The 16,841-nt window shown below is 36.1% G+C and overlaps 3 protein-coding genes across 3 annotated transcripts in view; 2 read left to right on the top strand and 1 right to left on the bottom strand.

Annotated features, from left to right (window-relative positions):
* ECM2 (extracellular matrix protein 2) overlaps positions 1 to 9,550 on the top strand; it is a 97,167-nt gene extending 87,617 nt beyond the window's left edge. The window contains exon 12 of the transcript XR_013758911.1: positions 9,537 to 9,550. The gene's annotated coding sequence lies outside the window, so the exon portion shown is untranslated. The remainder of the gene's footprint in view (positions 1 to 9,536) is intronic.
* Positions 1 to 16,841, bottom strand: part of CENPP (centromere protein P) — a 246,755-nt gene that overhangs the window by 154,099 nt on the left and 75,815 nt on the right. The window lies entirely within an intron of this gene.
* Positions 1,080 to 9,524, top strand: OMD (osteomodulin). Its single transcript, XM_079109448.1, has 3 exons — positions 1,080 to 1,423; positions 7,475 to 8,431; positions 8,918 to 9,524. Exons 2-3 carry the CDS (start codon positions 7,498 to 7,500, stop codon positions 9,259 to 9,261), a joined length of 1,278 nt encoding a protein of 425 aa, XP_078965574.1. The 5' UTR covers positions 1,080 to 1,423; positions 7,475 to 7,497; the 3' UTR covers positions 9,262 to 9,524.

The raw sequence follows: 16,841 nt of genomic DNA, 5'->3' as shown, positions 1-16,841 counted from the left end.
TTTTGAGTTGGAGGTAAAATCTTAATGGAAAACACTCTGGAGGAACCAAAAATGAACTCCAGGGTTTACTTTACCTTATTTGCTCAAGCTTGGAAGAATCCTCCCTCCCCAGAAGAACTCAGGGCCCATTGCCAAGAGATACAAGTTAACTCTGTTTAAATATGAAAACATTAGCACAAAAATTTAGCATCTAAGCAAGCTCCTTAGCTGTTACTCTTTAAGAGAGATGGCTCAGTAAAATAGGGACATTTTCTAAATCTGAAAAATAAAGGCAATAGTTATTAGGCAACAGAATCTTTTCATTCCATCTTATTCAATACTATAAGGCTATTTTGAATACTACTAAAAGTAGTCAAATTAGATATGCTCTTAAAGTGCAAGGCAATGACTACCAGAGCAAGGGATTCATTTTTATTTTAAAGGTCACTAAGTGGTCTAATGAGTATATTCAAGAGCAAGATGAAAAAGAGGATAACTAATAGAAAAGAAGGTATCAAATTTTGTATGGAAAGTTATCTTTAATTTGTGAAAACAATGACTTTCCACTATGTTTAAAAAATACACTTGAGCCAGTCGCAGTGGCTCGTGCCTATAATCCCAGTGACTTAAGAGGCTGAGGCAGAAGGAATGCAAGTTTAAAGCAAGCCTCAGCAATTTAACAAGGCCCTAAACAACCTAGTGAGAACCTGTTTAAACAAAACAAAACAAAAAGGCTGGGGATGTGGTTCAGTGGTTAAGCATCTCTGGGTTCAATCCCTGGTACCAAAAAAAAGTGTGTGGGTGGGGGGGGAACTGGGGATGTATCTCAGTGGTTCAATCTCTTAAAAAAAAAAAAAAAAAGAATAAACTTGATATGAAGTGCCATATGTTTCTTATTCTGATTCCTTGCTTTAACAAAGGGAAGCACTGATGTGAGCTTAAGGTGTTGGGCAATCCAGGGACTAAAGACAATTCTTAGTTCCACCTTAAATTGCTGAGACACTGGCCTCCTTGTCACAGTGGACCTTAATTTGAAGAATTCTTTGGCATGAAAATGAAAATAAAAACAGTAATCAGTACATGCTGTTTCATTTAGTTCTGTTTGCCTTTCATATTAGAGGAAATTCTTGCCACACCTCAAACCAAAATTAAGGGGAAGAGAAAGAAGTAAGCCACATAAATCTGACCAAGAACACAAACATCTTAATTTGAATCCACAAAGTTTTGTGTAATGAAAAGAAATACATAATTTTAATTCAACCCAAGTGTTTTCCAAGCAGATTGTATTTGCTTAAATTGCTACAGTAATTCAAGGGACAACCCTGTCTGGACACAGAGTTACTGTGGATTTTTAAGAGACTGAGTTAAAGAATTTAGGAATTTCTGATTCATTTAAAGGATTTGCAAATTCATCAACCCTTGAAAACTAAAGCAAATTCAACAGGTATGATGATAAAATAATTTTCAATTTTTGAAGAATTTATTCCTACTGTTAAAATTAAAAAGTACTTTAGATTTGTTTAATGTTAAAATAGACTGCAGCTACCATAAAAGCACAATTTTGGGAAGCAAAATTTAGTAATAGTTACATTAAAATTTTGATTAAGCAAATTCAGGGAAAAAAATGTGAGTTTAAATTTGTAATATAAGATACCCAACAATTTTGTTTAGATTTTTTTTTTAATTTCAAGAAAGAAAAGAGTATCATGTTAAACAGTCATCTCTCTCTTTCTTGGTTCTTTTTTTCTCTCAGTTTTAAATGACAAAAAAATCTAATGTCTTTGATCTCAAGATTTTCTCAAAATTTCTCTATTGATCAAATTCCTGACACAGAATCTCTTGTTTTCATTTACCCTTTTATGAAAGGGAAGACGAATGCTTTATTCAATCTATTGAAGGATCTACTCCAGTTACTTGAGTTTATGGTAATCAATAATTAAATGTATTATGGCTAAAAATAATTGAGATTATCTTAAAAAGCAAAAGAATTTCAGAAATTTAAAACTGTTTTGGATAAAACCTGAAACATACTAATGTTTTGTCTTTTACAATGCTAGCTTCTATGGCAGCCTTAAAATGATAAAATGCCATGACTTTTTTAAATTTTCCAAAGTAAATATACCTCATTTTTATAAATAATTTCATTCAGAACCTGTCTGCATGAAGGCATGAGTGCTTTTCTACAAGAGAAATATTATGATATAGAAGCTTTTATTGAAATATGGTATGAAAATTCACATTAATGGATAATGTTTAGAAACTATATATTTTACTTTGTTGTAAGTTTTATTTTCTTTTTGTTATTTTTCTACTAGACAGTGTAATAAAAAAGTGAGGAATACAGTGTATTGTTGAGGCAAAATATTCATTGAAAAGACAACAGCCAAGTTCTTTATGTTCATTTGAAGAAATCACAATTGTGAAATAAATACCTAGAGATAATCAAAATTAGTAAAGAGGAGCCTTGCTAACAAGATGAAATCTGTAACTTATTAATTCAATCATCCATTCAAACAAACTTTGAGCACTTTTTTAAATAGTGCATCATACTTAATTTTGTTAGAAATTAGAGCTTGCAGGGTGAGGGGTATAGCCCAATGGTAGAGCACTTGCCTAGCACATGTGAGGCTCTGGATTCAATCCCTACTACAACAAAAAAAATAAATTAGGGGCTGGGAAATGAGATGACTGATGTGTGTTCTAAAGTTCTGCAGTGAGTAGTCCTAGAAGGAACAAGGTATAGACTGTAGAACGTGAAAGTGAAAGTAACAAAAATATTTTTAGCAAATAGTTGTGATTAGTTGGATAAATTGAAATAAGATTATAACAGGAAAAATTATCATAAGGACATCACAGCTGATGGGCATAAGGATAGAAAGAGGCTGGTTTCAGACAGGAAACCACTTGATTAAGAAGGAACCGATCAAAGTGGCACTAGACGGTTACAAATACGGAGGGAATATTTAAAAGGAGTTCAGGCTTAGAGGAGAAATTGCTCTTCAGGGAAAAATCTTCTGCTTAGGTGCCCACGAAGAACAAAACCTGACAGCATGAAGAATTCCTTTATATTCAGAGAGGTCCCAGTTTTGATTTTAGTCAAAGGTATGTAATTAAGTGTAGGTCAAAGATATCATCCACATATCCTTTTTTTCCCCTAAATTTTTCACAATTATTGAACAACATACTCTAATTCTCAAATGTAAATTTGCTAAACTATGATTTCTAATGTTATTAACACTGGATAAAATTCAGACTGAATGTCAATGAGTGACACTATTTTTAAATTTCCTGTGTGAGCCAGGTGTGGTGGTGCACGTCAGTAATCCCAGCAGCTTGGGAAGCTGAGGTGTGAGGATCAAAACCAGACTCAGCAATTTAGTGAGGCTATATAAGCAACTTAGTGAGACCCAGTCTCTAAAAAAAAATAAAATAAAAAAAAAAGGGCTGGGGATGGGGTTCAGTGGTTAAGCACCCTTGGGTTCAATCCCTGGTACAAAAAAAAAAAAAAATCCTGTGTGAAAGTCAGCTGCAGGCTCCTGTGTGGCCCAGCTCAATGCTATGGCCTGTCTCCACCTCTCAGCTTCCACCTGCATCTTCTGGGAAGGTAGCAGTTTTACAGTCCCCAACTCTAGTGGCTGTAGGGCAGCTAAAATGAAATATGAATGACCAATGTTTTAAAAATTCATATACTATAGTATAATGAATAATAAAATCCTATAAAATTTCCTATAAAATAGAATCCACAATAAGATGTATAGGATTTTCTTTACCCATTTCTGCTAATCTCCCAAAGTCTAGGTTAAATAATGCCTAAAAAAGACTTCCTAGGCTGGGGAGATAGCTCAGTTGGTAGAGTGCTTGCCTTGCAAGTACAAGGCCCTGGGTTCAATCCCCAGCACCACAAAAAAAAAAAAAAAAAAAAAGACTTCCCTGCCTCCCTGGAGTAGGGTCGAGCTACTGGGCCTCACAGCATTGCCTGTCCCTGCTGGAAACCATACGACCCTCTGCCTTAGGTTAAGGTTCATTTTGTGGTGTCTCTCTCTTCCATTAAAACATTTCTCTTTATAGAAGGGACCATGTCTTCATGTCCTCTTCATTTCTGTGTTCCTCTCCAATTTAGCACAGTGCTTCACAGAAATAATTCAAGACATATATAAACTAAAGTAACTCAATCAAACTAACCACTAGTATTTGTAAAGTCCTTTACTAAACATATCACTCACAGTACCTAGTAGAATAACTACAGCAGGTAAAAAAGCTCCATGAAGCAGACTCATGGGGAGCTTCCAGCCTGGCACAGAGAGCTGGCTTGCTCTCAACTCTGCCCTGAGGGATGCCCTGCGGGGATGGAATCGTAACTTGTTCACTCTGGCTCCTCTTGGAGACTCTCTCCTACTTCACCCAGTGACACTGCAGTATGAAGTATGCAGTATAAAGATCACAGCTCAAATTCATTAACTAAATTAAGCATTCACTTCCAGAGTGAAAATTCTTTAGGTGAGAATTTATGCATTTCAGATTCTGGCTTTAGTAGTCTTATTTTGCTCCCTCAACAGTTAACCACCATTTCTCAAACAATTCATACTCTGTTGCTTCTATGCTGTTACTCAGCTCTTCCAATTGCAAATAACCTTCCTCACCTCAGTCTATGAGAACCCTAACATTCCTTCAAAGATGTGGAATGAACAATAGATGTAATATATTTAGATCTGCAAAAAGAAACATCAATTATTTGAAAATCACATACTGCTAACGAGATTAACCATTGTTTTGCATTTTCTTGTAGGTAAGGATAAATATATTGGAATTAGTTGATCCTATTTTCTTGATTAAAAAAAGGAAGCAAGGCCATCATCCATAAACAATAAAGGGGGATGAGGTTTTACAAACATGAAAGAAGGAAAAAAGATAGTGGATGAGAGGGGAAAGGGGATTAAATAAGGTAAAACAGCTGTGAAAGGCTTAAGGCAGTAGTTGAGAACTGAGTGAGACCAGTGGCTTGATCCTGTTTTTTTTAACCTGTACTTATTATTTTTCCTCCATATTTATTGCTGCATTATAATTGTACATATGGTGGGATTTGTTGTTACATATTTGAACATGTGTACAATATAATTTGGCCAACACCATTCCCCAGTATTTCCACTTTCCCTCCTCTCTTCCCTCCCCCTGGTCTCTCCTGCCTCTTTTCCTTTTTCCTCTCCAGCTTCCACATATGAGAGAAAACATATGACCCTTGGCTTTTGAGTTTGGCTTATTTCACTTAACATAATGTTCTCAAGTTCCATCTATTTTCCTGCAAATGACATAATTTCATTTTTCTTTATGGCTGAATAAAACTCCATTGTATATATATACCTCATTTTCTTTATCCATTCATCTACTGATGAACACCTAGGCTGGTTCCATAGTTTGGCTATTGTGAATTGTGTTGCTATAAACATGGGTATGCATGTATCACTGTAGTATGATGACTTTAATTATTTAGGATAAATGCCAAAGAGTGGCATATCTTCATGATATTGGGAGTGAAGGATGAAGTGCAATGAAAAGACAGTAGGATGAATATATTTTACATTTCACTGAAACTGAAGAATTATTGCATTTGAAATTACTATATGAAGACAGTGGTCAGAGTGTGAGATGCTCAAAATTGAATATGAGGGGGTTACTATACTGATAATGACCAGACCCAAGATGTGGGTACACGGGAAAAATGGAGGACAAGATCATGGAAGGAAAAGGAATCAAGGATCTCTGACTCCATTTGAGTAACTGCTTCAAATCCTAAACATACAATATTTACATTGCATGCATTTTTTAAAATTTCTGACCAGAAACTCAGATTTTCTCAAATGGTGTTCTGTTAAGAGAAAATGATTCAAGTAGCATCTTCTCAATTATACTGATAAAAAATAGTACTGTTCTAGAAGAATAGGAGATAAGTCAGTTCATTACAAACATTCGTTCTCTCATGAAACCCTGGATTAGAAGAAGGGTAGAGAAAAAGGTCTCAGGGGAAAAAAAAATTAAGAGGTAAAATCTTTTAACTTTTTCCTAAACAATACACTCATTCCACCTGTGTACAGCAAGTTTTCAATTTGCAAAGTACTTTTACATGCATATCTCATTTGATACCAACAACTACTAGGTGAGATTTGCAGGCAAGGTATAATTTCAACCATAATTTTGTAACTTTCATTTTATTTACTTGAGACAGTCTGATCCAAGCTGGTCTTGAACTCCTACGCTCAAGTGAGCCTCCTGACTTAGTCTCCCACGTAGCTGGGACCGTAGGCACATGCTACCATGCAATACCATCCAATTCTTATTTTACTGAAGTAAGAGCCACATTTGTTCACTAACAGGACTGAAATGCAGACTTGCAGTCTCCTCAAGATATAATACTCTTCTCTGAGTTTCAGCAAAACAAGTATTAATTGTATAAGAAAACTTCCCCTTACAATCCTACTCCACACAATGTCCTGCTGCACTGCACTCCATGCCTCTCTGATCCTCCACTAGACTTTAAACTCCTGGATGACAGTGAGAGTGTTGTGAATATCGGTATACCTAGAAATTAACTAAAAATATTAGCGGAAATAAGAAGGTTAGGAAGAAATATAAAGATTCATCTATTAGAAACTAAAACTTGGTAGGATATAAATATTGTATTTGAGGAAGTTATTCAAGCAGAGTCAGAGGACAAATAATTAGATTCTGGAAACTGTTTCATGAAGACAATCTGAAGGTGCAAAATAGACTTAGAAAGCATCTTAGAAGAAACAGTTGGTGTTTTTAAGTATCACGCATTATCACATAAAATGGAATATTCTGTGTTCTTTCAAGAGGAGAAAAGGTTGTCAGTAATAGAAGTTGTAGAGATGAAGATTTTGACTTTACACTAGGAATCTAACTGGAAAAAGCACTGTAACTGAAACATAGGTCTCTCCTCTCATAGGTAGTGAACATCACTAAAGAATGGAATGGCTGGTAACACCACCCAACGCTTAAAGTGGAGGGAGCACCTGACTATAGTTAAGTAATGCCAGGTAGCTGAGTAGGCTAATAACAGGGTACTAAGCAAAATAACCGAGGTACTCATAAAAGAGAATGGTAAGTAACTCAGTAAAAAGCATTCAACACCAGGGCCTGGGGTGTGGCTCAGTGATAGAATGTTTGCCTCTGGAAACATATATATACACATATGTATATTTATACATATATATATATATACACACACACACATATATATTTATATATAAATTTTGACTCTGGTTCACTGCAATATGATTTTTTTAAATTCTGCTTCATTTTCTGCTTCATTGGTACATAAACATTAATTTTGGTTTCAGCACTGACCATTCTTCTGAATATTCTCTTACATAAAACATAATACATTTTATATAACTGTCAATTTAAATGAGAATTCTAAGGTTTATTCATTTTTTCCCACAATATATTTCCTTTTCTCCTTGCAATAGGATAAAAAAAGAAAAAAAAAAAAGAAAAAAGAACATGGGATTTTTAAGTCTAGTATATGTCCTTTTCTTCTTTTTTGGAGACAAAGTACATTGCCAATATGAAAATTATCAGTGGGATGAAGATTATGACCAAGAACCAAATGAGGATTATGAACCAGAATTCCAATTTCGTCAAAATGTAGAATATGGGATTTATCAGCATAGTTTAGGTTGTGCCCGTGAATGCTTCTGTCCAACTAACTTTCCGTCATCAATGTACTGTGACAATCGCAAACTCAAGACTATTCCAAATATTCCAATGCATATCCAGCAACTTTACCTTCAGTTCAATGAAATTGAGGCTGTGACTACAAATTCATTCATCAATGCAACTCATCTTAAAGAAATTAACCTCAGCCACAACAAAATTAAATCTCAAAAGATCGATTATGGTGTGTTTGCAAAGTTTTCAAATCTACTACAACTGCATCTAGAGCATAACAATTTAGAAGAATTTCCATTTCCTCTTCCTAAGTCTCTGGAAAGACTCCTCCTTGGTTACAATGAAATCTCCACAGTGCAGACAAGTGCCATGGATGGGCTGGTAAACTTGACCATGCTCGATCTCTGTTATAATCACCTTCATGATTCTGTGTTCAAAGGAAAAAACCTTGCCAAAATGGAAAAATTAATGCAGCTCAACCTATGTCATAACAGATTAGAATCAATGCCTCCTGGATTGCCTTCTTCACTTATGTACCTATCTTTAGAAAATAATTCAATTTCTTCTATAACAGACAAATACTTTGACAAACTTCCAAAACTTCATGCTCTAAGATTGTCACATAACAAACTGCAAGACATCCCACATAACATCTTTAACCTTTCCAACCTTATAGAGCTCAATGTTGGACACAACAGATTGAAGCAAGCATTTTACATTCCAAGAAATTTGGAACACCTATACCTAGAAAATAATGAAATAGAAAGTATGTAAAATTTTATTATATTTTAATGAATAAGAAAGGTACTTTGACTCTTTGAAAAATAAACTGTTAATAATCTATGCTTTATAAATTGTTGGAAAGGGCTGCTTTGAAATTGTCTAAGGAAAAGGTAGGAACTGACCCCAGAAAAAGGTTTTCCATTAAGAGTTTAGTCTTTCCTATAAGAATTTTTATCATCTTGAATATTGGGAAATAATACTAATAGAGTATATAAAGAAATATAAGTATCCTGAGTAGTGGGACTATGAATAATTTTTACTTTGGTTCTAGTAAGAATTTATTAAGTAATCGGAAAAGTCAATAAATCCATATTTACTTTGAAAAATTCATTTTATTTTCTTATTAGTATAAATACTAATTAAACCTAAAACCACTTATATTTTAATAAAACTATTCCATGTAACATAAAACCCAATATAGAATTATGAATCTAATCTGGCATTAATTTTAAAAATTTATATTTTTCAGATATCAATGTGACAATGATGTGTCCCTCTATTGACCCACTACATCTTCACCATTTAACATATCTTCGTGTGGACCAAAATAAGCTAAAAGAACCCATAAGTTCCTATATCTTCTCCTGCTTCCCTCATATACATAGTATTTATTATGGTGAACAAAGAGGTGCTAATGGTCAAACAATACAACTGAAGACCCAAGTTTTTGGGAGATTTCAAGATGATGATGATGATGATGATGATGACGGGGATGGGCATGACAACCCTCATGAAGACCAAGAAACAGAAGGGACAGAAGAGCACTTCAACCCCCATTACTATGAAACTCAAGAATGGCAAGAAATTATATAGGTATATGTTTATGACTTCATAAAACTTATAAGTAACTGAACACATAATTGTGTGAAATAATATATCTAGAATTATGTACTAGTATAAAATCAGAATTGCATTTAACAACTGCCTCATCGCATAGCATTAGAATTACTCAAAATGATACATACTTTTAGAAATAATAGAATAAGTGGGAATAAAAAAACTAAATTCAATGGCTTATTATACTCTTTTTAAACTTATAAACATCATCATGCTGGGAAAAAGAGTGAGCATGCTGATTCTTATTACAGTAATTTCCGTAAGAATGATAAAGAAAGCCCCATTAGCCAGGAGACCAGAGCCAAGTCCATTCCATCACTAGGAGGACATCTGAAGACAGGCAGGCATGTGAATGTTAAGAGCAAACATTCACTTAAGGAATAGATTGTCTTCTTTGACTTGGTGTCCAGATAAGCCTTCACACTTGTAGCTACTGCTTACTCGTTACAGCATTCCCTTGCCTCTTAGAGCACAGAATATGTTTTATTTCCAAGAGGCCATCTTACTGAGAAACCAAAGCACACAGATTTATAAAATCATGTGTTCATGTTTTTCTCTTAAAGCATCAAAGAGGTAACTAAAAACCACCAGATTATCTCAGTGCAGTTTATCTTTTTAGCAAAATTTAGAAATAGTCCAAACCAATCTTCATTGTGTTCCATTTTAAGTGGAATAAATGTTTTTATAGTAGACTAAACTAGAGAAAGCTTTTTTGTTCAGTTACATAAGGATTTGCTGATAAATAACTGCTTTGTTCACAAGGTTAAGTTAATGTTGCCAAAATAAGTTATTTAAATATTAAAAAGCCTTTCTGTTTTCCTAGCACATTATAGTGGTTATTTACTTTGTGCTAAAGTGTCTATTGACATAGTGTTAAAGGTGAACACAGGTCCTTTATAATTTGAAGGATAGACAAGTTTTAACACCTTCTCTGAAACCTTAAAACTCACTCATTCTTTAATCTATCATTTTGAAGTATTTTAAGTGTGCCTTATGACAAAGATTCTAACTGCTGTGATGAACTCTCTTGATTTACGAAACATTTCATAGACTTCCTCAGATAAGAAATGCATACCAATCTGATGCTACTGTATTATATAAAGAACCCCAAACACATGATAACAATTTGGACATTATGCAATAATCAGACAGGTAAAACTCTATTTTAGTAGTATTCAAGCTTCTGAGGCTTTTATTTTTCCTGGAGACATCAGTACAAAATGAAGCCACTAAGTGTTCTTTATATCTTTCAATAGGCTATTAGCATTACCAGAACAGAACAATTACCTGTTGACAGAAAAACCTTAATAATTCAGACTGAACATGAACAAAACTCTATTCATTTGTTTAATCATCAGGCCATTTCATATACAGGGCTTAGCAATGAGATGGCTGGGGAGATAGCTCAGTTGGTAGAGTGCTTGCCTTGCAAGCACAAGGCCCTGGGTTAAATCCCCAGTACCATAAAAAAAAGAAAAAGAAAAATGAGAGAGACCAAGAAACAGTACAGTGTGCAACTGTGAGGTACGACACAAGTGTGAGTTAAGGTTAGAATAAAATGCTAGTGATTTGAGGAAAGCAAACTTTCGGAGGTTTAAAAATACAAAAGTCCACATTTCTTTCTTGAAAAATTTAAAAACAGGGCCATAAATTCAAACATTTATTATGCATTTTTATGGTGGTTCTTCAAAAGCTAAAGTTATGCATAAAAACAGTAACTCCACTTCCATGTACAAACCCAAGAAAACTGAACACAATGTTCACACAAAAATGTGTACATGAATGTTCACAGCATCCATAAGAGTCAAAAGAGGAAATCACTGAAGTGTCCATCAATAGATGAAAAGATAAGCAAAATGTGGTTTATCTATATAGTGGAATATTATTCAGCCACACGAAGGAATGAAGCACTAACACATGCTACAACTTGAATAAATCTTTATAAACATTATGATGGTAAAAGTCAGCCACAGAACACATGCTGTATGGTTTCATTTATATGTAATGTGCAGAACATGGAAACTTAAAGAGACAAAAAGATTACTGGCTGTCTAAGGCAGCGGGTAGGGAAATAGGGAAAAAATGGGGAGTGACTCCTAAGGGGTGCAGGGTTTCTTTTAGGGGTGATGAAAGAAAACCTAAGATGATTATGCTGATGGTTACATAAACACCTGAAAATACTAAAGTCTACTGAACTGTATGCTTTTTTAAAAAAAAATTTGTCTTAGTTCTAAATGAACACAATACCTTTATTTTATTTATTTATTTTTATGTGGTGCTGAGGATCGAACCCAGGGCCCCACACATGCTAGGCAAGCACTCTACCACTGAGCCACAACCCCAGTCCCTGAACTGTAGGTATACTTTTAAAGGCTGAATTGTATTGAATGTGAATTAGCTCAGAAAAGCAGGTATTATGGTCAGGCACACTGGCACACATCTGTAATCCCAGCAGCTCAGAGGCCAAAGCAGGAGCACTGCAAGTTCAAACTCAGTCTCAGCAAGTTAGCAAGACTCTGTCTCAAAAAAAATAAAAAAATAAAAAAGGCTCCCCAGCCCTGTGGTTCGCTGGGTTCAATCCCTGGTACCAAAAAATAAAGAAGGGCCAAACAACTCCTATCACAAAGAAGAAAGAAAGAAAATGCTGTAAAGGCAACAACTATGAAAAATCACGTGAGCACAGATTTACACAACTCTTACCTCTGGTGAGGACCTGCTGAAGTAGTTGAAGGGTACAAAAAGAAGTGATCTTTTTGTATTTAATATTGTTTTTAGTTGTAGATGGACACAATACCTTGATTTTATTTATTCATTTTTTTGTGGTACTGAGGATCGAACCCAGTGATTCACACATGCCAGGCATGCACTCTGCCACTGAGCCCCAACCCCAGCCCAGAAAGAAGTGATCCTGATGTGTGAGAGGAACTGACCAACAGTAGTGGAGAAAAAAGCTCTTGGCTGACGTTAACATAAAGTAGTAGTAATTACTCGTTTGAACTCTTACACAGTTTAAAAAGTTAAAAAATCCTCTAATTTTCAGAGTTCTGGAGCTTCTATTTTTATCTCTTCCTAAACTAGTAAAAGAAAATAATTTAATTCTCAAAGAACATCCTTATCAAAGAATAAAACTACACAATTTATCAACTCAAAACAAGAAATTTGATATCAAATATATGAGTATGAAGTCTGACTAAACACTTCTAAGCTAGGACTTTGAGTAGGTTATTTGGTTTTTCCAAGCCTCCCTTTTCCAGTTTTGTTTTGTTTTTTTTTGTGCTGCAGGGTCTCACACATGCCAGGCAAGCACCCTACCACTGAGCCACATCCCCAGCCCTCTTTTAAAGGAAGATGGCTCTTACACAGTTGATACAAAGATAGAAAATGCATGCCAGTCACAGGTATCCAGTAAACAACTCTTGCTCAGGAGGTCCAGCCTGCAGCCCACAGGTCTCAGTGCTGCACACTCCGGGGTGCTCGTGTAGGCTTTCCTGTACTGGAGGGTGCACACAAAGGAGTCAGCAACTCTTCTGAGTTCCTTCCAACATTCTATTCATACAGAAGATTGTTGGACAAGACATGTTATGAATGGTTTGAGCAGGGTGTTTATTCTACACAAAAAAAGAAATGCATAGTCACTGTTGGATAGTTCAGCTTTCCAATGCAACTATCATGTGAAAAACAGTTCACATCTTTCCAAAGATGGTTCACCAGGGTGAGGATGGCAGTATTCTGTCCGTCACCCTCACAAGATTGCTCTTTCACCAAAATTCTTCCTATTAGGTAGAACAACTCCTCTCTGCTCTGGTTCCTCCCTACCAATGTGTATAAGTCAATGCATCAAAAAACATCCTCCAGCTAAAGGCTCAAGAAATAGATAGAGTAACAACCATTTGTTCTTTGGCAACTCAAACCTATCCCAAGTATCTCTCATTAAACATAAACAAAACCTCGATGTTTTCCCCAGGAGAAACTGAAGAATAAAGTGTTTTCTTTAGTTCATAAAGATGGCAGAGTTCCCTGTATTGGAGCTTTATTCTTATTATACAACAAAGTATTTAGTTGTATTAGCTAATAGACTAAACTGTTTATAACTATTAACAAAAAATCCAAATCATACCATAAACTCAAATTTAATCAAGAAACACATAATGAACATACATTTAAGGACTTGGGATATAGCTCAGTGGTAGAATGCTTGTCTAGCATGTGTGAGGCCCTGGTTCAACCCCTAGCACCACACACACACACAAAGTAAAAATGAACATTCATAACATACATTTTAGCTTTTAGAAAGGAAATAAAAATTAAAGATGTTTCATAAATTTGTTCAAAATAGTGCTTCAAACTGTTTAGCCTAGATACTATCTGAAACACTATACATCTGTTTTCACTTTATTCCTCAACACTGGGGCTACTAAACTAAAATACAGACGTATGCGTATCATGTAACACACTTAACCAGCTCCCTATGGAAAAAAAGAAAAAATAAATCTTGTCTTTTCCATATATTCTTTTTGTTATAAAGAATTCATATGACTCCAAGGACAGCTGGAACTTAAACCCTGGTTTCCTGATTCCAAATTAATTTTTTCTGAATCTTAGAAATAAAGAGCAGCTGGAAACAAAATTAAATCCTAACATCTAATATCACTTTACCTGTTAAGGCTGCGAATTCATCATAGAGATTTATGCACTACTAAGAAAATGCAAATTCACAAGGAAGAAATTTTTGCCATCAACTCTTCCTTGAGTCCTAATTCCCCTTCCTTTAAATTTCACCTTTTAGTTTGGAAAATACTTTGGTTCTTATGGTACTTGTGTGAACAAATGACCAATATTCAGGCATGAGCATGAGGTTTAAACCATAGGCTTACCATAATACCCTAGAATGTTGGCTTTGAAAGGTATAAATATGTAGTAACTCAGCAGTTCTCAAAAGGGGCAATTCCGCCACCCCTGACATTTCCACAGATGAGGGTAGTTCTGCTTACTGGCATCTACTGTTGTCAAGACAGAGGTGCAGAAAAACATTCTGCAGGGCATATGAAGGCCACAAAACAAAGAATTATCAGGGTGTAGCTCATGGAAGAGTGCTGGCCCAGCAAGACCAAAGCCCTGGGTTTCATTCCAAGCACCACAAAAAATAAAAACAATCCCACAACAACAAAAGAATTATCAGGTCCAAAATGTCAATGGTACAGAGGATGAGGAAGTCTACAGTATCTGGATTGTAGTTCAATCAGATAAAGAAGTCTAGCATAGTGGTGCACCCCTGTAATTCCAATGACTCAGGGGGCTGAGGCAGGAGAATTCCAAGTTCCAGGTCAGTCTTAGCAACTTGGTGAGATCCTTTCTCAAAAAAACAAAAATAGGCTAAAGATGCAGCATAGCCATGGAGTACCTCTGAGTTCTATCCTAAAACCAAAATTAAAAAAAAAAAAAAAAAACAACTAAAAAGTAAACAAAACAAACACAAAACAACAAAGAATGAGGCCTAAAGAAGTTAAAGAATGTGTCTAAGATCAGATCAGGTAAATGCAGAATCAAAACTAGAACTTAGGTCTTCTGACTTCTAGAGATAGAAGATAAAGGAGAAGGAGATGGAGGAAAGACTCCTCTGGCTTGTAGCTTTTATTGAAAGAGTCCATTTGGTAGCTATAAGGCCTCTGTCAGTAGAACCAAGATGCCTCATTCCCAGATAACCCTTGTTTTCAAAACTCAGTTCCATTTAACACAATTTTTTTTGATTGCCTATGCTGAGAAACAATTGGGAGGAAGAACCACAGACAAATGGGCACCTTCAAAGAAATACATCCCCTAAAAGGATAATGCAGCAGGGTCACCTAAAAGAATTCCACAGATAAAAATCTTTCATTTTGGATACAATGTCTACTCTTGAGCAGTAGGCAGTTTTCACCTCATTCCTAATCTTTTAACTAAAACATAACATTTCCTTCTGGAACAGAAAACAACCTGTTTTAGGTTTAAGCATTTTATATTGGCAACTATATATACAATGTTTGGCTTTGGCCAGGTGTTATACTAACTACTTAGGAGGTTAAGGCAGGAGGATCGTAAGTTCAAGGACAGCCTGGGCAACTTAGCAAGACCCTATCTGAATATAAAAAATAAGATAAAAAAGACTAGAAATGTAGCTCAGAGGTGGATTGTCACCAGGTTCAATCCCCAGTATAGCAATTAAGAAAGAAAGATGGAGATAGACATGGGGGGGGGGGGGGGGAGGTGCGGAACAGGGGGCATGGGTTTGCCTGAAGAGAGGTCTGGACTTTGCCTTGACTGTCTTAGTTTAGGTGGGACTAGTCATAGTCAATAGATTCAGGTTGGGGCAATCAGAAAGAACAACCATGTAATTTAGGATGGGGGCTTCAGCTAACAGCAAATAACTGAGGACTTTAGTTCCCAATTCTGCAAGGATCTGGATGCTGTCAACGAATCTTCCCACTTGACCCTTGAAATGAGAGTTCTGGCTGTACTTCAAATGCAGCTTTCAGATGAGAGTCTGAAGCAGGCAATCAAACAAAGCCATGTCAAATGCCTAACCCTGAGTAGCTGCAAAATAGTAAGTGTAGGTTATTTAGAGTTACTAATTTGTGAAAATTTCTTACACAGTACTAGATAACCAATACAACAATCAGAAATGCAACCATTAGAAGGAAATTTATAAAAGGCAAATAGGGCCATAATTACTGGCTTAACAATTTCTCAATGGGCTGTCTCGATTACAGATTAAAGTACAAACATCTTAGTAGGTGTTTTAGTCAGCTTTTTCATTGCTGTGACTAAAGAACCTGACCAGAACAACTGTAGAGAAGGAAAAGTTTATTTGGGGGCTGTGCGTTTCAGTCCATGGACAGCCAATTCCATTCCTTGGGGCTCGAGGTGAGACAGAACAGCATGATACAAGAGTGTGGCAGAGGGAAGCAGCTCACATGATGATCAAGAATCAGGGAAAGAGAGGAGAAGGGGTGGGAGGAGGGAGGGGGGAAGGGAAGAAGGGGGAGGGGGAGAGACAGAGATCTCCACTAGTTAGATACAAATACATACCCCAAAGCCACACCCCCAAAGCCCTACCTCCTCCAGTCACACCCCACCTGCCTTCAGTTACCACTTATTTAATCCCAACAGGTGATTAATTCACTGATTGAGTTAAAGCACCCCAACCCAATCATTTCTTCTCTGAACCTTCTTGCACTGTCTCACATGTGTGCTTTTGGGGGCCACCTCACATTCAAACCAAAACACTAGGTGATAAAAGACTCTATTTAATCTGATTCTGGTTCCTTGTCTAATCAAATCTCTTTGGTCCATCCCGCCTCACCTTTTCTCTTTCTCCCTCGCTCTAAGCTCCAGCCAAAAGGAACCAAGTGTAAGTTTTCTAAATGATCTACCCCATTCCTCCCAAGGTAAGCTGTGCCCCTTGCCTGGAACACCTGACCTCTGTTCCACCTTCCTCTTTTCTACTTTCTACAGATGTCAGCATGGGTGCACTTCCTGACCTCAACAAGTAAGGGTTTGTGGCCTCTTCCAGTATCAGC

This window comes from Sciurus vulgaris, assembly GCF_902686455.1.
Source record: "Sciurus vulgaris genome assembly, chromosome: 13".
Taxonomy (NCBI): Eukaryota; Metazoa; Chordata; class Mammalia; order Rodentia; family Sciuridae; genus Sciurus; species Sciurus vulgaris.
This window is presented reverse-complemented; position numbering and strand designations above follow the sequence as displayed.